This window comes from Uloborus diversus, chromosome 6, assembly GCF_026930045.1.
Source record: "Uloborus diversus isolate 005 chromosome 6, Udiv.v.3.1, whole genome shotgun sequence".
NCBI lineage: Eukaryota > Metazoa > Arthropoda > Arachnida > Araneae > Uloboridae > Uloborus > Uloborus diversus.
This window is the reverse complement of record NC_072736.1, coordinates 90,555,387-90,579,977: the sequence shown is the minus strand read 5'-3', so window position 1 is coordinate 90,579,977 and position 24,591 is coordinate 90,555,387. Positions and strand designations below refer to the sequence as shown.

General features: G+C 33.6%; 2 protein-coding genes across 5 annotated transcripts in view; one reads left to right on the top strand and one right to left on the bottom strand.

The window, feature by feature from the left end:
- LOC129224304 (transcriptional repressor p66 alpha-like) overlaps window positions 1-9,487 on the bottom strand; it is a 47,499-nt gene extending 38,012 nt beyond the window's left edge. Inside the window, exon 1 of one of the 3 annotated variants that reach the window (XM_054858738.1) lies at window positions 9,451-9,487. The gene's annotated coding sequence lies outside the window, so the exon portion shown is untranslated. Of the gene's footprint in view, window positions 1-9,283; window positions 9,417-9,450 lie in introns of those variants that run through there. The other 2 variants (XM_054858739.1, XM_054858737.1) reach the window with 2 other exon arrangements.
- A 477-nt stretch (window positions 9,488-9,964) lies between these two features.
- Window positions 9,965-24,591, top strand: part of LOC129223992 (OTU domain-containing protein 7B-like) — a 72,369-nt gene continuing 57,742 nt past the window's right edge. Inside the window, exons 1-2 of one of the 2 annotated variants that reach the window (XM_054858383.1) lie at window positions 9,965-10,073; window positions 18,156-18,257. In XM_054858383.1, coding sequence (XP_054714358.1) covers window positions 18,185-18,257 — 73 coding nt within the window. In that variant the 5' untranslated portion in view covers window positions 9,965-10,073; window positions 18,156-18,184. Of the gene's footprint in view, window positions 10,074-11,867; window positions 11,912-18,155; window positions 18,258-24,591 lie in introns of those variants that run through there. The other variant, XM_054858384.1, reaches the window with a different exon arrangement.

The following is a 24,591-nucleotide window of genomic DNA, read 5'->3' as shown; positions in this document are numbered from 1 at the left end:
AAGTCTCTACCAATCTAGTTGTGCATTATACATAAATAATTTCTTATGCACACATTGGCATGGTACGAGTCAGACATAAATACATTTTATATTTTATAAACTGCTTAGTATAATCAAAACTGAAAGGACATAAAGAATTAAACAGGGAACATTGGTGGAATTGCGATTTCAAATCAACACATACCTAAGGGCAGGGCCATCCCAAAGGGAGGGCGAGCGGGGCAATCGCTCCAGGCGCCCCTCGTTTCGACGGAACACGATGACATTCACACGAAATTAGGGGCACCCCCTCATTTCAGGTATCATAGATACGTAGCCATAGACACACAAAATAGAGAATCATTGCAATGATTCTCTATTTTGTCCTATGGCATGAAAATATTCCTGTCTCTCAGTCTCCAAAACACTTGTTTCTTTTGTATCATTGAAACATACAATTTCTGAGAACATAACTGTTTAGAATCAAACAAAAGGTACTTCACATTTGTCTAGTTCTCACCAAATTTGCTTGAGTTCTGCCCCTGCATGCAATGACGTAACTAGAAAATTTTCTTAAGGGGGCATATTGGAAAAAAAAAATATACATATTTTTTTGTTGATCAGATAGAAAAAAAAAATCAAAAGGTGTCCGGTAAAAATTTTGAAACTTTCAGTTTTAAAATGTAATTTTAGTCTTTAAATGCGATTATAGGCCATGTTTATTGACGTTAGGGTAAGGGAGGGAGCTCACAGACTGTTTCAGATCGATTATTTTTTTAAAAATAGATTGAAATCAATTCCTTCTCCCCCTGCAAGTTTTCGAAATTGAAGTTTCAAAAACGAACTTTATACAAACTTATTTTTATATTTTCTTATTAACTTATTATTGTACTTTTTTTTTTTTAATTTCTAAACAAGATTTTATGGATAGGAGGATTTGGAGCATTTCCTTGGAAAATTGCTCAAAATTATGGTTCAAAAAGTTTAAGCAGTATTTTACTTTAGGGGCTTTCCTACTTAAATTTTTTGTAAGTATCGTTTGAAAAACGCATTGCTTGTGATTCTTAAACTCAAGTCTTAAAAGCAATTTGTAAGGTCATACTTTTTAATATTAGGGTCAGTGATTTTTCGAAATTAGAGCTCCAAAAACGCAATTCTGAGCGATTTTCGGTGTTGTTGAGTATTTGTGTGCTTCTCTCTAAAACTCAAATATTTGATGCAAAAGAATAACATCTTTGTTTATAACATATATAAGAACACTGATATTAAATTCGTACAAGTAAAACCAAAAAATTTGTGAAAAGAATCATTGGACGAGTCCAGATTGAAATTTAATTTTGAGGTAATTGACTTCGATAAATACATTTTCTATTTATTAGTCAGAAAATTATTTATTCGTGTTCTTAGTTTGATCAATATGAATAACCAATTCAGTTTTAATTGTTTGTTTTTTTATCTAGTGGGATGACATTTTACTAGATAAATATTTGGATTTTTAACATTTCGATTTTTCGAAAAGTTTCTGGGGCATTAATGTTTTACAAATATTAAAAACAGATTCATTGCTTGTGTTTAATTTGTAATAAGCATAGCCCTTTGATTGTTCTGTTTATCAAAATGTAAAAAATTCAAGTATGTATTACGCACTGATGTTATAACTTGATTTTTCTGTGCGTATAGGGGGGGGGGGGGCGGGAAACATTCGTCTCGGGCGCTGTGAGCTCTTCCGACGGCCCTGCATAAGGGGGTCCCCTCCCTCCATTTTTCCTTCAAAATCTCTAAAATCCTTTTAATTTCTAAAAATAAAAACAAAGCACAAAATGTTCTGTCACATCTGTACATTGCAGGGCTACATTGCAAGCTATTGCTAAGAACTATTGCAGCAATGACAAGTATTTCTAAAAATTATACTTAGATCTTTCAAGCATTAACAATTTTTAACATCCTCCCCCATTTCCATTTCATTTTTTGCTGTCGATACTGTTCACAATTTATCAAACAAAAATGCTAGTAAACTCTTATAATACACGTAGTAATAAATTGAAAGGAAATATAGCAAAGAGTTCAACTGATATTTTACAATAATGCATACATATGGATAATTCAGACTTGTGTTCATCATAGGCAACTGGTACAGGGGCAACTGGCAACTCACTTTCAAGAGTAAGGATGTCTTTGCCTCCTTTACTTTTCCCCAAGTTGAAAAGTAAGTCATTTAAAAAATGATAATGCTGATCGATTCACATGTTTAATGAAAGGAGAATTGACTTAATAAGTGTGTTTCATATTTTTCTCGTGTTATTTCATAAAGATTATGGTTTGAATTTAAAGAAGGCTAACTACTGTAACCATCCATCCTAAATTTTTCAGGAGGCAATTTAATCAATAACGATGTTATAACATCCAATAAGGTAGCTTAATTTTCCAAAAAAGTGAACTTTGGTGGTGTGCCCCCCCCCCCTTAATCTCCTTTGACACCCCACTTTTTTGGTGCACCAGCTGCTTATGGTGTCTTTTATTTCATCAAAAGTTCATTACATATTTGATCATATCTTGTATTAATCATCTTTTAACATTGTTTCAGCTGTCAATCATATCGGTTAATAGAGCAATTACAAAATTAAAGGTTTTTGGCATGGCAGTTTAAACCATGGTTTAAACTGTCAAAAACGCATACATCAAAAACTTGTCAATCCTGGTACAAAGATACCGAAAAAAAACCCTAACAAGCAAAAATGATCTCACTTATGTATCTGAATGAAATTAATTTTTATTTTAGTTCAAGCAAACCAACTTGCAGTTCTTGACCAGGTAGATATCTTGTACATTCAACATGCAACTCTCACCCTGCCCAACCTCAAACCAGAGCATTTTTTAAGGAATTTTCACTAGGCGACATAAGTTGAAAATAATTAAATGTCTAACTGTTGCTATAATATCTTTTTATGTCCGTCGTTAGATCAAAAACGTAGGGGAACGTATGGAACTAGCGGCCCTTTAATTATTTCAAGCGTATCTTAAATACATACAAAGAGAATAGGTCCAGCTTCTGGTTTATGAGTAAACCTTTAATAGATCTAAATATTGACAAAAAGATCCTGATTGTAAGTAGTCGAGCTCGCTTATTAGATTATCGGGGAAAGAAAATATGTTGCTTTATAATATTAACTCCCAAATAAGGGGGTCTACAAAATTTTCAATTTTGTAGTCTTAAAAACTCATTTTAGGCGATCTTTGGTAATGTTAGGGGAGAAGTGGCTTGGTGGCGCTCCCCTGTCTATGGGGAGATTTCAAGGCCCTTCCCGGGAAATTTTTCTCATTTGTAATCTTAGAAATGCGTTCTGTCTTTCGTAATATTAAGGGGTTGGAGGACCCCACCCCCCTCTCTCGCTCATTTTTCAAAATTGAAACCTTTTAGAAACACAAATATTATCTCTAATTACGTAAAGAAGAGTGAGGTTCGGGGGTTCTCCGGTGGAATTTTTTTGCAATTGTAGTGCTAAAAACGCAGGTTAATACCATATTTTCATGATGTTACGTGAAGGAAAGACTCGAAGCCCCACACTAGGAAAAATTTTTTCTAACTTGCTGCCTTAAAAATGCATTCTAATTGTCTTTGGTAATGGTAGGGGAGAAGAGGTTTGGAGAGCTCCCTCAGAAATTGTTTGAAACTGTAACTCTGAAAATGCTGTTTTAAACGATCTATGGTGATTTAAGAGGAGGAGAGATTGAAAGGCCTCCCATCCCAGAAGATTTCCCATCTCAGGAAAATTTTCTAATTTGTAAACATAAAATCGCATCCTAGACTATTTTTAATAAGGTTAGGGATATAGATAATTAAAAAGAACTCAAAACACACTGCACATTTTGGACAAAAGCAGTTTTGTTTGCTAAAGAAGTAATGCTGGAGTCAGATGCCCAGAGTGGCAGAATACATTTAACTCACTGGTTTCGAACTCAAAGGAACGTAATTATCGTGATTGGTTCACTAATTTTTCTTTGATGGAATCAATAATATATATACAGGGTTTGTCCGGAAAGTAATGAGCCTCATTTTTTAAAAAATACTTTTAATGATCAGATTCTTACAAATACTTAAAAATCTTCAAAGTATGACCCTTCTGCATCGATACACTTTTGCCAGCGCGATTTCCATGAATTGAAGGCTCCCTGGAAGTCCTCAACCGATAAGCTTTTTAGAAGTGACGTCGTAGTAGACTGGATGGTTTCTACGGTGTCCCAATGTTTCCCCTTCAGCTCTCGTTTCAGTTTGGGAAACAAAAAAAATGTCGGGCGGGCCAAGTCGGGACTGTAGGGTGGCTGGGGAAGCGCGTTGACGCGAATTTTGGTCAAGTAGGAGGTCACAACAAAGCTGGTGTGAGACGGTGCATTGTCATGATGGAGTTTCCAACAATTTTTGATCTCCTTTCGGACGCGGGTGACGCGGTTATTCAGCCGTTGAAGCACTTCTTCGTAGAACTGACCCGTAACGGTCTTGCCAGGTGGGACGAACTCGTGATGCACTACTCCTTTAACATCGAAGAAGACAATGAGCATTGATTTCACGCGTGACTTGCACATTCGAGCTTTTTTTCTGGCGAGGCAACGCCGTGGTGTGCCATTCCGCACTCTGTCTTTTCGTTTCTGGGTCGTACTCTAATATCCATGACTCATCTCTAGTGCTGACGTTGTCCAAAAAATTAGGGTTGTACCTACACATTTTTTTCATCTCCTTGGAGACTTCCAAGCGATGCGTTTTTTGAGCATCGGTCAAAACTTTGGGCACAAGTTTTGCGCAAATCTTTTGCATGCCCAATTCTTCCGACACAATCTCATGGACAATTGTTTTCGGCAAGTTCAAAGAGTTTGACAACAAACGAACACCCATTCGGCGGTCTGAGTTCAACAATTCGCGCACACAGCTCACATTGTTGTCCATTTTCGAGGTTGAAGGGCGTCCAGACCGGGCCTCGTAGGTGACATCCTCACGACCCTCTTTGAAAGCTTTGTGCCACTTTTTTGCCTGCGAATAGGACATGCAAGCCTCCCCGTAACCCTCCTGAAGCATATCGAAGGTTTCCTTGGCAGTTTTGTTCACTTTGACACAAAATTTTATCGCGTAGCGTTGTTCAATCGTTCTTTCCATTTTTAGTATGACAAGGGAGCGAAACAGGGGTCTCCTTAAAATGACGTCCTCACCGTTTTAGAGCTCGGAGGCGATTGAGGCATGGCTCGCTGGAAAGCTTAGGGTTCCCCCCACCACTTCCAAGCGGTCGCGTCACAATAAAATAAAGCTCATTACTTTCCGGACAAACCCTGTATATATTTTTTTAATGTGTAGTTAAAATGAAAGAAATCATATGGCAGTTTCTTGGAAAAACCACAATTATTAACGGAAACGGCACGTCTTAACAAAGTCTAACCATATGTGTCATGAGTGTTACCTAGTAAACAAGTTCTAAAATTCAATTCAAAAAAACAAAAGAAACGTATAATAACTCTATTAAAATTTGTAGCTTACTTAAAAGCAATGTTATCTTCCTAACAATAATATTTTAAAATATTTTTTTCTTTTCATTTATAATTTTGACAGGCAGTGAAAATATGATTCTTGGTAACACTCATGATGATGAATATTGTGCATTTTTATTTTAAAAATATTATTTTTTTTTAATGCGATTAAAGGGACAAATTTATTTATAAAATGTATGATTTTTGTAAAATTAAACACTTAAATACTTCGTAGAAATACTGTCATGTTGTCCAGTAACACTCATGACATTGAAGGTGAAAAATTTACTTTTAAAGTAAAATATCTCTAGTTGTATGAAATACTAAGCTCAAATAAGGCAGTGAGAAACAAAGGGATGCATGTGGACATTTTCAAGTTTCGAGTAAAGCGCGTATAAAGATTACGTCCTAAGTAGGCTTTCATTGAATTTTTTTTCTAAATCATGCTATACAAGAGCACCTACCAGGGTACTCTACTAGTACCATCTCTTGCCAGAAGACACAGAAGGGGTTCACCTACCGTTTACACTGGTTATCTCCAAATTTTTAATTTTGCCACTTGCATCCCTTTGCTTCTCACTGCCTCAAATATGATTGTACCCTTAAAAATAAACTATTACAAGAAATTTTTCCCGAAAGAAATAAAACAGTTGATGATATTTATGTTTGAAATTTTTCAAATGTTGTTTAGGCAAAAGTTTGGAAAATGACCCTGGTGATTTATTTCTGCATAACCAAGAACAGACGCATCAAATATGCACATTTAAAACGAAACAGATGTGCTTGTTACAAATAGAAACATAGAACAATTAGTATTTTTTAAATATGTCGAGTCGTGATACAAGCGAACGTTTGGCTAGCATTTACCACTTTCTAGAAGTCAAATAAATGCATGGTCGGATCCAGCTTTCAGTTTCGGAGGGATCATATCCTCATATATATAATAGCAAATCATCGAGTAACCCGCATATTTCAACAATGAAACTTGCGCCACAGCATGATAATTTCATAATATGTTTTGGTAATGTTTAACATGCAGGGAAAGACTTGATTGTGACAGGCTGAACTTGATCCGGCAACTTAAGTTTTACTGTTAAGACAGTTTTACTGTTTCAGGGGAATAAAGAAAAGAAAAAATGGTCAACAATGAACGCTACCTACTGGAGTTTTGTGTTAATCCACTGGAGTTAGGGTTACAATTTTAAGTATCAAAATATCACCAAACAGGCATCGGCTTCGTTCAAATGTAGAAGCAATTTTCACCCGTCATATCTTGACGGGTGATTTTCTAGTTAGTAAATAATATTCATGAACTTTTAGAAGTAGATTCATATTGACCAGAAGGAATATTTAAAAAATAAACAAATAAATAAATAAAACATTTTAAAATAAATTCATGAAAACTTTGTTATGAAACATCGAATGAATGTGTATGGGGGGGGGGAGGCATTCAATTTACCGGGTCCCCTTCAAAAGATTTTTCTGTATCCGCCCCTACCCCATGCTACTGAGCGTTTATTCTAAAAAGAATTATGGATGAATGTGGCAGGTTGAGGAGGGGGGGGGGTGCGAACTAAACCATATGAACTAAAGTATTGTTGGCTCGCCTCATCTCCAAAAATTTGCAATGTGGCCGATGAGTAAAAAAGGTTGAAAACCCCCGCTCTAAACCATATCCGACATTCTTCTCCTAATTTATCCAGACATATATTAAAACAAAAAGCGTATGTATTTGAATTAAATAACAAATTAAAATCAAAGCCTAATCATTTATTTCCCTTACCTTTTGATGAAGGAAAGAACAACGTTTAATGCTGAGTGGTGGCGAGAAAAAAAATTCTGTCAACGGAAACGCCTTTCGTTCTTAAACTCTTACTCTAAACTGCCCATTTTGTTTATAAGCCCTCAAGCTCCCGCTAAAAATCGTCACACCCCGAGTGAATCACTGATTAGTCTGGAATTTAAACCACTGAGTCTGCCCGAGGTAGAATGATGACTGGATGGCGACAGCGATTAGCACCCCTTAACCTGCAGGGGATGACATGTTTTCGTACCCAGTCGGGCGATTTTAAATGAGTAGGGAAAAAAAAGAAAAATTGCTTTTGGTTGACCGCTGGAAAATGCCCGATGTCTGTTGCTCAAGAGGAAAAAAAAAAGGAAGGTTTGAAATCCGTTTAACAAAAATGAGGATTGGAACCATTGTTGAATTTTCCAATGTCGCCCAGTAGTTTGATTTTGCATCTTTTAGGCGACAGAATTTTTTCACTACGCGACAATGGTGTCGCATAGTACCTATGTTAAAAAATGCTCTGCCTCAAACTGTAGTTAAAATACAGGAAAAGGTGAAAAATGTTGAAATGATATTGATTTTATTGTCATTAACTGGACAGTTGAAAATGATGCCAACAGAAAAAACATTACAATTAAATTAAATTCATAAGCAAAAACAAATGTAAAACTTTTAAAAGTATTTTAAAAGTGAAGATTGTTTCCTCATTATTTGAAATACCATTTTCATTCTCATGCAAACTAATGTGTTAAACTATTTTAACAATGATTATTGAAAAACATTAACATATGAAAGAAGTCGATTAAAAATGCATAAAAGTTACTACAGCTCTCTAATTAGTGACTACCTATAGATCTTAAAGATTATAAATTGTTGAAAATTTTAAATAATTTAAAAAAAAGACCTCTCCCCCCTCCAAATGCAATTTTTGTGCATTATTGATGCAAATTTATTTTATCCCCCCCCCCTTTTTCCCCCACAATGGTACTTTTTTTTCCTAGTAAAATTTTAACCAGTGTATAGCTAGGATATTCCTCAGGTAAGAGGGATAAGAAAAAATGAAGTAATATTCTTCAAATTGTTTATGACTGAAATTTGTACAACTTTTCTCTGATTGCAAACATCATGGCACTCACCAAGGGCGGATGGTTTTGAAGTGCTCCTTATCGGAAAGGAGGGGGGGGGGGGAGCAATTTTTTGAGTTTAATAGGGATGTCTGGAGCAATTTTTTTCAAACATAAGTAGCAACAATGCCGCTAAAAGCAATATTGGGTCGCCAAAGGGGGGGGGGATGGATCTCATGAATCCCCCTTTTAAATCCTCGAATGGTTCCCACACGGGGGGGGGGGGTGCTAGGGGGTACAAAAGCAATAGCGACCGGGAGGAAAAAAGTGAGATTAAAATTGATTCTTAAATGTGTATTCCGAAGTCTATTAAAATTGGAAATGCACGATCGGGGGGGGGGGGGGTTGCAATAAATGAGAGGGCCATGAATGACATTATGACAGAACAAAATAAAACTCAAATCTTCAGATATTCTATAGTATTTTAAGTTCTTGTTAACGATTTCTTAAAAAAAAAATTTGAAACGAAATCTAGTGACAGGAACGAATTTAAATATCAAATATTTGTTGATATCAGCAAGGGGGGGGGGGGCTATAGGGCAAAACCTATAATACGGCTTAGGCTTAGCTTAATTCGGATTTTAAAAGTTATGCATCAGAACTTTATAACAAAAAATTGATAAGGTAAATTGTTTTTATCTTTGTATGTATTTTGCACCTGCTTGTAATAACAATGAATTATTAAAATTACACTTAAAATCCTGTGTCATAGTTATTAGCCGAGTAAAATGTCGATAAAAAAAAAGGTCCGTATCATTCATGAACAGTGTAAGGTAGCTTGAAAATTTTACGATAAAATTCACAAAAGTATAGCATCTTAAAATGCACACAAACAAATACACTTAGGGATTACACTTATAATTGATGGTATGAAATGTACCGGAGGTTAGCTACCCATAAGATAATCGCAATACCAAATATTCAAATTGAGGCATAGTTGAAAAACGCATGACACGGAAGATGAATAAAATCAAGAAAGTACTAAATAATCGTCAATATTCGCCTGACAATTTCAACAACTGAATAAATAATGCAAAATTCACTCACAGAAAGCATCACAACGATCAGAAAAATAAAAGCAGCAAAACAACCATACAATTACGCTATTGGCTGTTCAGAAAATAAGAAAAGCATAACCACGCCTAACGAAGATATTGAAAAAGAAAAACAAATACATATTTCAAAATCATTGCAGTATTTCTGAAATGAGAAATACATTCAATGTCAGTAGTATTGACAAATTAACTTATTTTTTTGACAAGAATACCGCAATTTCGTTTTTTACTTTAGAAAAGAAATTCATTGCACAGTTTGATTTATCAAATCAATCATTTGACCTCAGCTTTATTGAAATAATTCAAAAAACAGTAATTTAAGACGTTGTTTCCTCAAATGAAAAGCAAAATGACATTATTATTGTGCTCGTTCGATAGGTTGAACTAGGGACTCTAGGGAGCTGACCTCCACTACGTTCTTAACTGCAGTTTGATCCTAGCTGTAACTGCTTGTTTATTGTTTATATTGCAACTGTTTGTTGTTTTAAATTCTACTCATTTATGTCTGAACATTTGTGTATATTTCAAAAAATCGCAATTTTGTACTGTGAGAAAGAACCTTTTATTTCATTTTTCAGATGACTCATTCATTACAAGTGTACAGGAAATAAAATCGTATGCATTTTTGTTATTTATATTATAATTCCTGTTATTTTTCACTAATTAAGAAATTTCCGTGTTGTTTGTTTCCTCTCAGTTAAAAAAAATGTTTACACTTTGCAGCAAATTCAATGTGCCTATTGGGAGTTTCTTATTTTCCAGCTTAGCAGAAAAACAAATTTGACCTTGAATCCCTTGCGTTTATAAAGTATTTCCTATTCAGTCTTTTCGTTTGTTAGTTCTCTTTAAACTTGAGAATAGTAAATTTTTCAAACGGTGAACTCATGGCCATTTCTTGTGATCCTAGATACATAATTGCATATTTTCGTGTTACTATATTTAGCTTTTAGTAGGATGGCATACAAAGACTGAGATCAGGAATCCTCCCTTATTTTATTTATTTTTTTTTTGAACGAGTCCATTTTCGAAAGCTTTAAGAAAAACTAATAAAACGGACACTACCAAACTTAATTTCTTACGAAAATCTTAATATCGTTTAAAGAAGGAAGTTTGTAATTTTTGCAATAAAAAACAAAATACTGTGAGACTTCTAATACACCCTATAGCCCAGATCATAAATAACATGATTCAATTAACGTACTAAATAATGACTTGTGCATGGGGGGGGGGGGGGACTGGGTCACCTGAGAGGACGCCAACCTTGAATCCCAAAGAGAGCATAGGTTTAATTTAAAAAAAAAGCGAAGCTGCACAGGTTTGAGGACAATAAAATTAAAAAGAATGTGCACTGGTTGGAGGATGCACCGGGCAACAGGCCAGTTCGCTCCCCCTTTTGCACATGCTAAATGATTTTTTTTCATCATATTACGACAATTTTTTAAATAAAAATGGAAAAAAATTGGCTAACCAATTGTTCTTAAACCAAGAAAGGATAATATTTTTAATTGTTTTTAAACAGAATACAAATTTAAAGTTGTAACTTAGACTCAAAAGATAACATTTATGGAAAACGAACTAGTTTTGCTCATTGATTGAAAAAAAAAAAAGAAAATTTATTTTCTGAGAAATATAACATTTTTTTCCTGTGATACCAAATATAATACACTCTTTTTTGAAAACTAATGTTTGGGAGAGAGATGAAAAGCTGGATATCTCGGAAAGAACAATATTATGAGGCCTGATGCGAGAAAGAGTTACTAGAATAATGTTAAGTTAAATTCATTTAAATGTGTCGAGAAAATATAATTATTTTATGGGTTGATGGTTGCCTAGATTCTGTTTATAGACCACATTTTATGATGGGCCTGATTTTCATGATTTAGAATTTTTTAAAGAATATCTTCTCATATTTTAGAATTTTGTGAACAGTAAATTAAATACTGTAAAAAGATCCAATTTCCTTCGAAACAAACTTAATCCTTCCATACAAAAATTGAATTTAAGGTTTTTGATTTTGTAGCAGTTAGGAGAAAATCTTTTCCAGAATCCTAATAGTGACTGTGTGCCTCACATTTATTGATTGAATTGGAGGGAGGAAAGGAAACTCCTTTCCGAGTGAGCTCATCAAGGGCTGCTGTCGGGCCCCATGTTGACTCATTTATCACTGACTTGCAGGAATGAATTAGCTCCTTGCTCAATCTATTTGCATAAATTAGGCATCTTTTACGCATATATTTGCATGTTCTTCTCAAAATTTTAAGCTTTGTCTTTTAACTTTAATATATTTGAATATAAGGATATATATATATATATGTATTTTAACTCCTCTTAATGACAGGCCTGGCCCCAAACTTCTTTTTCATTTTCTATCCCTCCTATGGCCCATTCAGACAATGCCACACCAGCTGAGTAACAGAATTTGGAAAAGAAAATGAAACAGCTCGTAGAAACCAGTAGGTTCTTATTATATCTTTTCATTCAATTAATGCAATGTTCTGCGAAACAAACTCTCCTGTAAGCTTTTCCCCCTCCTCTTCATTGTTGGCTTTAGTTTTTTCAGAATGTCAGTGAGTGTTTATTTCTTTTTTCTCTCACTTCAGTTAGAAATCAGTTTTTAATCAATCTCCTAGTTTGTGTTTTGTTTTATGGCATTTTTACAATGGTCAAATAAACAATCTGCTATGTTCAGAAAGTGTGAAAAAAAGTACGTAATGAGCACCAGGGCCGTCGACAGGATTTATGGGCCCCTATGCAACTTTCTTCAGGGCCCCTAACTTTTCACTTTAATCTTTAGCCTCCTCTTTCTAAGTTCCACTTTCACATAAATATCCAAAAAAAAAAAAAAAAGTTGATCTAATAAAAAGGTGTTTTTTCTCAGTTAAAATTGATTTGCGATTTCAAGTATGGGGAACCCTTTTTGGAGCTCGAACAACTTGATGTCAATAGCAAAACAGACCACTTATTTGTTTTTTCCTCACGACGTGTTTTCTCCTCCCGTGTGTGTGCTTAACGAAAAAAATAAAATAAATTAAACAATTCTGCTGTGCTGTCTTTTTTTACCTTGGAGGAGGAGGGATATCAGGAGAGTGATGTAGTGACCTCCTTAGGGTTGAGAGTAGAATATCTCCAATTTTAGGGGGTCCGGCGGTTTCTCCCCCGGAAATTTTTTTGAAAAATACATTAAAAAAATCTGCATTTTAATGCCTTATACGGGATAATAGAAACTACAAAAACGTCAGGTAAAAAAAAAAAAAAAAATTTCTTAAACTTTATACTCTTTTGCAAACTAAGGCAGTACAAAATACAAATTGCTCTTGGTTCGACAAATCGATGACATTAATCGATAGAGAGAAAGTGTGAGGGAGGAGAAACGATGACGCATTGTCACTTGCTCACATTGACTCTCGGTATATAATTAGTTTTTGATCATCCCTTCAACTCATCAACAAACATAACACTGAATTTACTGAAAAACGATCAAGATTTAAAAATGCTTTAAAAGAAATGGTGGAATTATTTAGAAATTAGGTAATGAGAAAATAACACCCTAACCATTCGGACAATTCCTACTTTATGCACACAATAGGAAATAAAATTGAAGCACTTTTCAAGCAGTTTCAGAAACTTTTTAAATTATTTTCAAGACCTCTAGAACAATTAGGGTTTTTCAAAGCAGTTCATTTGTACAAATCTCTGATATTTTAACATTGATTGCATAGTTTTACATTCGAACTTAGTAAGAAACCCCTATTATTCTGCACTACTTGTGTTTTTTAATAACAAGTAGTGTAGAAAACGAAAAGGAATAGAGGTAGTGTAGTAAATTTTTCCCAAGCCAAAGAGATCGACAGTATGCAGTAGAAGTAATAAAAACAAGCAATATAACAAAAGAACTTTCAAAATACGGAATTCACGTTTGAAAATAAATAGCAAATGTGAACATGCTAGTCACGAAACTATATCTCAAGCAAGCAATGTGTTACATGAACGTCATAACCGTTTTTTTACATTTTTAATGCAGAATGTAGCAAGGAGATGAATTTGGCACATTTTGGCATCCTCTGCCCCCTCCTCGCGCATTTGAAGAAGTTTAAAATGTCCCTAGTTGGCAAGATCTTAATGTTTTCAAGCACGTAAAAATGAAATTCATTTTTTAAAGTAGTTTTCCTTATTTTAGGATCGACTCATGCAATATTTTCGAGAGTTGGGGACCTCCAAAGAAGCGGGGGACCTTAGCTATTTTAGCTTGTTTAGCTTATAAGTAAATCCAGCACTGATTCTAATTAATGGTGACATAACTGTGCCCCTTTTAGACATGTAAGGGCGTTCTATACACTTTGATGAGGAATGCTGTTTCAAAAGCCCCCCCCCCCCCCCCACACGTTTTTGTTCTAGAACAACACTAGAAATAGTTTCAATTTGTATCACTGTGCCCAGAACTCAAATCAACTCATATTTTAAAATCTTTTCATCAAACTGCGTCTCCTGCCTTGTTATGAGTTTCGAACGCTGAAATGCAAGTGCTTATTTAAAAGTCTTTTTTTTTTTAATTGCCCCTTGTCGATTTTAGTAAAGTTCTGTTTATCTTTCAAAAAGAAGCAATTGCCTTTTGCTTTGAATTCACGCAAAAAATAAATAGATAAATTTAAATCAAAATAATAATAATAATTCTTTTTGGTTAATGGCGTCGATAGGGGGACTCGCTTCGAACATGATCACTCACTGAACTCACTTCTATTCACAACTCCAATGAACTATAGGGGGCGCTGCAGCCACTATTTAATGTCGGGTCCAAAAGATAAAACGAACACATGCCGTAACTTATAACTTACTTTGACGCTTTGTGAATGAGAGTAATTTTTCATGGTGTTTGTGGGAAGCATTCTTTTCTATTCTTCTGAAAATACATTACACCAGAAACTGTCTGAAGCTTGTAATTTACCCCCAAAAAACACGTGGCATGGAATGTTTTACCATTTTCGGTAGCATTGTTAATCACCTTATTAGGTAGCGTATTCGAGCTCTGGAGTTGCAAATCAAAAACTTTTAATCTTAAATGACTTCCTTCAACTAAAAAGTTTTCGAAATAAAAGGGGGGGGGGGAGATTTATCTTTCTCTTAGGCCCGCTTCGCGGGTCCCCAATCTCTCACTTGCCCCTATGCAATGCATAGGCTTGTCCCCCCCCCCCCTCTCGACGGCCCTGATGAGCACTTTTAATCGTAAGGCCAACAAAAAGCAAGTTCAATGAAATCCTCGGGTTTCCATGAAAGAGATGGTTGGTGGAACGGGAATATGTGAGCGATCAGTGTGACTTGGGCAAAACAAAGCTCAGATAGAAGCTTTACAAGTTCCAAAAAGTTCAGCCTTTTTCTGAAGAAAACAAACTTGTGCTGCTCCAAAGATGCTAAAAACTTTTGAGATGTGCAGCAATTCACCACTGGCGACCTACGTTCAAGCTGTCCGGAACTTCCAGTGACGTCTATTTCTCCCTCACGAGAAGGAAGGATTACTGAGAAAATAGTCGGTTGCAACATTTCGTGCTACGTTCAAACCTCCTAGTGACTCCCCTTCGCCCTGCAACTCAAGACAGGGAAACGATTGACCAATCAAATGACTACATATCCCACCTCACTAGTGTTTATCCAAACAGCTACGTGCGTTTTATTAGTTTAACTTTTTAACTTAGTCAACTTTATTTCTGATTCTGATATGGTGAATCACAAAGGCGCATTTTAATAAGAGGGCGGGGGGGGGGGGGGGCATCTCTCCTTACATAGGGATAAATTATTTTTTCATTTATTATTTTTTAGTTGACTCCTCTGTGACATGAAGAAATTTTTTTAGTTATTTAAAAAGAGCACACTATACAAAGCATATTCGCATTAAAGCATTTTTCTTTGCTAAAGAAGTAATACTGGAGTCATTGGGAGTAACAAAATATATACTTAACTCACCGGTTGCGAATTCAAGGGAAGGTAATATCGTGGTTTGTCCAGCAATTTTTCTTTGATGGGATCAAAAATTTACATTTTTAAAAATATGTGTAGAAGTACCTAGAAGAGCCAAATCGATCCGAAGCTATTTACGAAATGCTAGATTTATTTCTCAGCTTATAAAAAATGCCAAATGAAAGAAATTACATGGTAATTTCTTGGCAAAACCATAATGTTAATGCAAACGGTAAGCAGATTTAGATAAAATAAAAAGCTTTCTGCGAACACAAATCCGAACTGGAAAATTTTCTGCAAATAATTATTTTGCCTAACTCACCCTTGAATAAAAAATTAAATTTATATTCAAATATGAAAGAGACAAAAAAAAGTGCTTTAAATCATTTAATTTTTTTTTTACAATAACATATAGTTTGCTTATTTTTCACCAACTGAAGAAAACTGCCAAAACCATTATTCTTTTTACACATGTGCTTTAAAAGGATTTTGGAGAAAGGCTTTAACATAAATAAACTCTTGGATTTTCTTAAAAATTCCCTTAAAAAAAATAAATAAATAAATAAACTTTTTTTTTTTTTAAATCAACGTTAGCAGTTTGAAAAAAAAATTCTGCAGAGCCAAAAATTTTCTGCGAACGCCGTTCGCGCGTTCGTCTATATTATGCAAGACTGACGGTAAGTAGTATCAAAATATCTCAATTGTATCATGGCTGTAAGAACAAATCAGCAACTGCTCTGAAATTCGCAAACAAATAGTTTCTGAATTCTTCAATCAAGCTTACAACATGTTATGAAGCTATGATTTTCTCAATTACATAATATTTTATGGTAAAAATATAAATTAATTTTAAAAAACTCAAATGAGGTATGGGTTTATTTACTAATAGGCTTGCCAGATTTCTGAAATGTTCAACCGGGACACCGAAATTAATGCCTCCCTCCCATTCAAAAGGGTACACAGTTGTGGCTGATTTTTAGAGTGTACGGCAGTTTATTCTCAATGCTATGAATAAATGGTTACAAACTATGAACATAAAACAGATGTAATAAAAAATGACATAAGCAGATAAACTTTGAACGTTTCATTTCCAAGATGTAAATATTTACAATTTATTTGAGGTAGAAAAACACTTTGAAGGAGGAATAAGAAAATGAACACTATTTTAGATATACTTTTCATTTTATAAGACTTTTTAAAAGTCTTTTTTGATTTATATCTTGTTGTAAAAATCCTCACAAACTAATCCAGTTCTAATTTTATAAGTCAATGTTACAAATGATAAAGAATAATCTTTCTAAATAACCCTTCACACTCAATTATTTTAAACCTTTTTGATGATTTATAAATAAATTTATCTTTCATCAGGACGTGAAGTAAACCGGCCGGGACGTCAGAATTTTGTCTGAAAACCGGGACGTCTGGCAAGCCTATTTAATAACCATGCCCTCATGTTAGAATCATCATAACAATGTTCCTTATTAAAACCATTCATTTTATAGCATCTCGGTGAAAGTATACAGGGTTTAGCATTTAATTTTTTTTTAAATGTTGAAGATATTTTTCGCCCCTGTTCAAAGTATATCAGTGAATAATAATATTTATGTACTTAAAAGTATAGTAATCGGTCTTAAGAGGATCCTCAAAATCATCTAAAAAGCAAAGTCATGAAAACTAGTTAGTGAAACAGTGTAAGCACAAGGGGGGGGAGCACTTTTCAACTTTCGGGGGCCCCTCCAAAAAAAATTTTGTATATCCCCCCGCTCCCCAGTGAATCACCTACAATTTTACCATAAAAATGGACAGAAAGAAATGTCAAAATCAACAAGGCCATCACCAGATTTTTGTATCAGGGAGGGTTTTACCAACACATTTCTTGTGAAACCTATACGAGACTTTGTTCGCATATTATATTGGTTTTTGTTACAATACGTTAGTTAAATGAGGGTTAGGATATCCGTATAAGCAAATATAAAAGGGGACTTTTCCATTAAATGGAAAAAAAATTATGTAACCACCCCCATTAAATATTCAATGTCTATTTAAAAACTTTAAAAAAAGAGGGAGGGCGAGAAATAAAATAGATGCGTGTGCTCCTGTATGCGCATTCAAACTGATATTTCTTAAATTCATACTGTTTGACACTTTAAAAAATGTAAAATGCAGAGTTTGGCTCTTGTAAATTAAAAAAACTTTGATGTTTTTGTTAGCGTCAGGTATTTAAATCTGAAGAAAACTAATGTTTTAAAAGAAATTATATTCACAATGATAATAATTAAAATAAAGACTGCAGAAAAAGCACTTAGTTTGTACAGATTCGTTAAAAAATAGTTTAATTTTTAAAAGGAATTTAAAATAATAGCAATAAATAAATAAAAAATAAAACAATAAAAAGAAGTTTTCACCAAAACAGTTTTATAAAAACCATATTTTTGCTTTGTTTTGAAATTTTTTTCTCTTTCATTTTTGCTGCCTTTTTATTTTCTAATTCCATTGTTGTAGAATGAAACAATATAGTTGACTGTCCCACGACTAAAGATAATGTAGCACGAAAAACACTTACTGTTTTTACAAACTCCCCATAAAAAAGTTTTCTTTCTTTTGCAAAAGTATTCTTACACTTTAATCCCTCTCCCCCCATACGTATTCCAAACCAGGATCCCACTCTGTGATTCATATCAAAACTGGATATAGTTATAAAAAAATTTTTGAATTGAATCTTAATTAATTATTAAATGATTGTTTCAGCTGCTTCCAAGGTTTGATCTTCATGCAGTATGGATGTCATACTTTCAGAATTTGTTGCTCATACAACAGCAGAACCAGGTCTTGCTACTGATTTATTAGAAGGTAATTATTACTAAAGTTTGAAACATTACTATATGTTTATGGTTTCAGGCTTTTACTAAGCATTTTGTTTCACTGCTCAAAATTTAAATTTTGATATTTTAATTATCTTTTCATACTTTTTGTGGATACACGCTTGGATGTGTTGAATATATGTAGATAATTTATGGTCAATTGTTGTTCAGAGAAATATTGTTAGCATGCAATATTTTAAACCGGCGCACAGTGGAGTATTTGACTGAAAATCCTGGCCAAAACTAGTTTGAAATTTTCACTCTTCTGACGGCGACACCCTTGTGTGCGTTTGTGCGCTGTACGGCAAAGCTATCCCACTTATAGACACAAAACTTAGTATACAAGTTGTCTGAAATGTCTGATGTTACAATTTGAAACTCGATTTTTAAAATTTGAATTAGAAAATGAAATATTTAATATTTTATCCACGTTTTAGACTTTTGCATGTTTACGACCGTAAAAACGATCCTAGTAAACGTAGAAAAAAACCCAATGCATCACAAGATAGGAAAAATAATTTTCTTCAAGATTATGGTTTGTTTGATGTTCTAACGTAATTAACCGAATTTCTAAGAATTTACAAAGGGAGGTCACTTTTTCGACTTTTTTCAATTATTCAATCAATGTAAACTAAAATTCTTGCATCCAATATTCTAATAATGTTATGACTCTGAAACTTTTTAAGGAAATAATATAAACATCTTACCTTCATTTACAGCGAAAACGGTGAAGTTATGTTCTTTCACTGATTTATAATGAATTTTTTTTCAATGAGTTGAAATAAAAATTTTCAATAATTTTCACTCGATCCGAAATGGATGCCACTGTTGGCTCTTTGCCAAAATGCTTAGACAAGTGATAAGTAAACATGTTCGATGCGAATGGCTGTTTTCCTTTGAAGATATGTAATTAAATGCACTGTTCGGGGGGGGGGGGGAGCAAAAAGCGGTTAAAAAATCCTAGTATTCTGTACAAAACACTAATTTGAAACCAAAAAAAAAATCAATTTTATTCTTTTCGTTTGGTTTCTATCATTAAAACCCTGAGTTAATCATGCACAAAAAGAATTAAAGACAAGGGTTTCGGGGTTACAAAGAACCTTTTTTCTATTAAAAAAAATAAATAAATAAATGAACTAGGATATTATAACTGTAAAAACACTCGAAAATGGATATTCAAAAGCTCTTTGTTTTTGAATTGTATATATTGTACTCGTACCTTGGGTCGATTCTTAGTTTGACATAGCGTGATGTGTCCGCTAAAAATTGTACGAACAAACTTGGAACTTAAATTTTATATAACTTTAATTTCACAATGAGTAGGTGAAATGTCTTAAATATGGATAGCTCGCTAGCGTAGGAACGTTAGGAGACAATTACAATTGTCTCCTAACACTAGTAAGTGGGGGGGGGGGGGGGGTTCCCCCCTTTTGCTACGTATAAGGGGGAAAGACCCCCTCCCCCGGCACATTATTTGCAGCAATGATCTGAAAAAATGTAAATATTTATTTATTTCATCTAAAATCTCAATTTTAAGGAAGAGCAAATTTTCTTAGCGAGATCACAAAATAATTTAATTTATTAACTCATTAACGTACATGAGAAAATTAACATAACTGAACGCAAACATATGTTTTAGGGGTGCAATGAATCTCTTTAGCGATGCATAAAGGTAAGCGTTTCAAAATTAATTGGAGGATTCTCATTCCATAACTTACATCTTTACCCATTGATGAAGCGGTTTCTCGTAACCATGAAACTCGTGTCTGAAATTTTATTGTTGTTTGTGCGCTCAAATATGTCGATCTTTTCATTCAGTAGCGCTTATGATAACTTTTTTACAAATTTATTAAATCTTTGTTGGTAAATTCAGTTTAAAATCATGACTTGTCACAAAAAGATCGGATTATGCACTTTTAAAAAAAAAATCATTAAAAAAAAGGGCAGTTGTAGGCGGAAGATTTTTTTGCTGAAGTTAGCACTAGAGACTTTGCCAAATATGATGCAACTTTCAAAACAGCCCGACCGAGCCCGACACCCATTTAAAAAGCTTTCTCTACTTATAAATTAAGGCGAAAAGCCATTAAAAACTTCATGTACCAAGTTTTCTTTATTTTTTTTCACAAAAATAAAATAAAAATATTTACTTTGATTTGTAATTAGCACTAAGCCTTGACATTTCTTTATATCGTAAAATTGGTTTGGTTCAATTCCATTCATTTAGAAAGCCACAAAAAAAATCTACATTGAAACGTAATAATTAAGCTGAAACGTAACAAAAAAGCGAAAATTATTATAGAAATCTCATCTTTCAACGAGGCTATGAGCAATTGTATGTGACTCAAGTTTCCAAAACAGGTGCCGATCGATGCACCAGTTAGTCAACTATCATAGAATAAATTTTCATAAAAATCGGGTAAATTTTTAATTTTGGACTTTTGGCCAGGATTTTCAGTCAAATACTCCACTGTGCGGCGATCTCCATTCTCTTTTACTCAAAGGCTTCATTGTACATTTTTCAAGGTGAGGCAGGCCAACAATTACGGCCTGGTTAAAACACCGTCGTGCAAATCTGTGAACCTGGGTACCATAATTTTAGAAAGCTCCAAAATAGGGAAACTTTCTTTCTTTACCTCTCTTTATTTTTTAAACAACTACTTTTAAAATGTGCAGTTTTTCTGATGAAATGGGCACCAAATTTTACCAAGACTTTTGCATCATCATGACTTGGTCGATCCCTGCCAACACTCCAACAGTACTTCAATTCAGATAGCCTAGTCCCCCCCCCCCCATATGCATTTTTTTTTTAAATTATGTACTCAATGGTGTTTTTTAAGAATTCTTGGCTAAGTTCTCTTTTAAAACACATAAAAAGGGATAGGTTATTTATCAATTTAAAAAAAATATTTTTTTTTTTTTTTGGTTTTTGAGCATTTTACGGGCTTGAAAAAATCTGTTCGCTGCTCGGATATGACCCACAAGCTGTAGGCTTCCTTACTCGAACCAAAGCAACTGCTTTATGTACAAACATATTTAAGCCCTTTTTAGGATCTTGGAACAGGTCCTTCACAAAAATTGTAATTACAAAAAGTGCCCTTCAGATAAACTAATCATTGTAAATTGAAACAACATCCACAAGATGTTAATTCAGATTTCATTAGCACACATGCTCCTCAGATACTTAAATTCCTTTCCTGTTTCAGTGTTCTCATGTGCAGAGTTTGACAAAAATTGTTATATCTTAGTTGTCAAAACCAACTTTTAGGTGCCAGACAAATTAAAAATTAAAGCAGAAAAAAAACCGTTTCCTTGAATTATTTGAGGACATTATTTTTTAATCTTAAGATATTGGAAAAAAATAAATAAGTAAATAAAAAAATAAACTTCAATTAAAATTTCTTGTTTGATTTAGATTGCTTTAAATTTAAAATAAACTACAACTGCATGGAAAGAGGCATTTTTCTGCGTTTTTTTTTTTTTTTTGTAAATCAACAACTTTTTAAATTTATGCGATGACTAAATAACTAAGTTCCTCTATTTTCAATTAAATTTCAAACTAAAACTTGTTCTTTTTTCCCCTTTATATCAGTTTTCACACATACTGAACATTAATAAGGTGTTCAAAATACGTAATACATTGTTCAGCAAGAAATTAGAAAATGTTGAAAATTGAAAAATCTAAATTTTACAAGCGACAATCTTGTCTTGCTTGGAATTTTTAAGACAACAAAAAGAATAATAATTCGCTAGATCAAAAATTATATTTATGTTGACTTTTTTTCTTCCTCACCTTCTAAAAGAACTAGTAGTTCAGGATTTGTGAAACCCTGCTTGTTGGGCTTGTTTCCTTTGTACAAAAACTTTGGATTCTATGTTAATTTATTTTCAATATTTTAGCTAAGAAACTGAATTTTATCAAATATTTCTGTTCCTTCACAAACTATTGAATATTCATTAAGAATAGAACCCTGCTAAAAGATGCCATAATATATCTACCTGTCATCTCAAATTAATAAGGTCAAAATTCATGGTTGCCTTAAATCACATGTCAACCTAGCGGTTAAAAAAATTGCAACTATCACAAGTTTAAATCAAATTTCTTTTTATTTAAAAGAAAGGGGATGATATCTTTAATCATTTAGGTTAATACACAGAGGCACTCTAATCAGGGGCGGATAGACGACCATTTTAAGTTACACTTTAATAAAAAGCACTAAATCTGCCAAGGATAAGGCACCTAATGGGGCATGCTTGGGACAAACTTTGTCACTAGGTGGCGCAACACATACAGTTGGTATTCTTTACTTCCGATCATTCAGTTAATGTGCTTGAGAGCGTACCTGATGAAGAAATATAATTATTTCTAGAGCTAAATCAATTTTGAAGTGAATGTATAACAAATATAAAGATTGATGTTTCAAGTTTGAAAGAAAAACTAAAAGTTATGGAGATTAAAACAGGGATCCAAAGCTGAATTAAATACCACGAAGTATAGATAGTACTTAAATGAAGGTTAGAACCCAGACAACTTGGTTAAAACTATCAAATAATAATAATAATAATTAAAAAAAAGGTGAGATTTCCATAATTCTACAGTTAACGTAAAATATTCTTACGTTTTAATTGCATATTTTCTCATTATAAAGAATAACTATTTAGTAATTATTTATTTATAAAACTATTTATATCTTTATTTCGACGTTCAAAACTGCAATATTTTACACTAGAATACATTCATATGTTGCAGTTTAATTTTTTGCTGAATGTACGTTTGTCTTGATGGTGAAACTGTAACGTGTAAGAAAGCCTAACAACGTTACCGCTCTCATATTTGTCAAAGATTTCATTTTTTTACATACACATACACACAGCAAACTATACATAATTTCAATAACTATTAATCGTTTTTATTCAAATTATTGTTCTATTTTCCCATTAAATGTGCAAAATTTGACAACCGAAGATAGAATGAGAACTTTGTTCAGGGTTCGTACGGGTCATGGAAATCCTGAAAAGTCATGGAAAAAAATTAAGCGAATTTCAGACTTGGAAAAGTCATGGAAAATTAAAATTTTCGTTCAAAGTCATGGAAAATTATTTAAATTCATGAAAAAATGTCCTGGGCAAAGATAAAATAACAGTTGCTAAAAGAGCATCAGAAATATTGAGTGATTTAACAGTCTTACCTATTAAAACTGGAAAATTGAATGATCGCAAAAACAATTCTGAATTTTGAAATCTCATTACATCCGCTCCTGTAGCAGCCACTCGTCTTTTTTTCGCAATGTGATTTTACTGCTTGGACATCACTCGTTTTGCATTTACCATTATTTTCAAGACTTTTTATATTCTGTAGTAGCGAACTTGCACATTCTTGATTTTGCTACGCCCACTTAAAAAATGCAATTCAATTGCATCCGAGTTTGTTTTCATCACTCGTAAAAACTTTACTAAATTTATCAGAGTTTATCTCAATTTGTTGAAAGTTTTAGAAAATGTAGATCTTTAGTCAGGTGATAAAACACAGAAATAGAATTCTAATACTCTAAAACAGTACTGCCCAACATACGGCCCGCAGAACTAATCCATGCGACCCACTACTACGTTTAATGTCAGGAATCAAACCCTATGTTCAGGAATTTCTGAACCTATTAATTTATTTGCCTTTGAAAATGTGCAAATAAGTAAACAAGTACATTTGAATCAGAAGATTTAATCGCTACTGAATGTTTTTCTTTCTTTTTTTTAAATATAAATATTTGGTTTAGAAACATGAATTTACTGAATAATGGCTTTTCTTTAATGAACCAAAGTACTGTCAAGCTATGTGTATGCTTAAATGCACTGCTGATGCTAAAAGCCAACCTTTGAAGCAAATTTATTGAAACTTAGTTTTAATGACTCATTCAACCTTTGTCCCATTCATTATCATTTTACCTGTTTATAAAGATTATTAGACATTTAAGCACCGTTATATTTCATTCACTGTAGTTTTACTAACTTTACTAAAAGTTATATGATGAAGACAGGGGCGGCAAATAGGGGGAGCGAGAGGGGGTAGTTGCACCCCCAAATTTTTTGCACAGAATGATAAGAAACGGGCAAATTTAGTTTACGTAAATTGCAAATCAGCGACCATATCGTCACCTCAAAGCAACACTAAGACATTTAATCCCAGAAATAACACTAAGATAGCCTACTGTTGCTCTGAAGCGACGATATGCCAAAGGTTTTTTTTTTTTTTTAATACAAAACACGCCCATTGATTCTCGATAATAGTCAATGAATCTTCAGACATTTCTACTACACAAGCGGATTTTGCT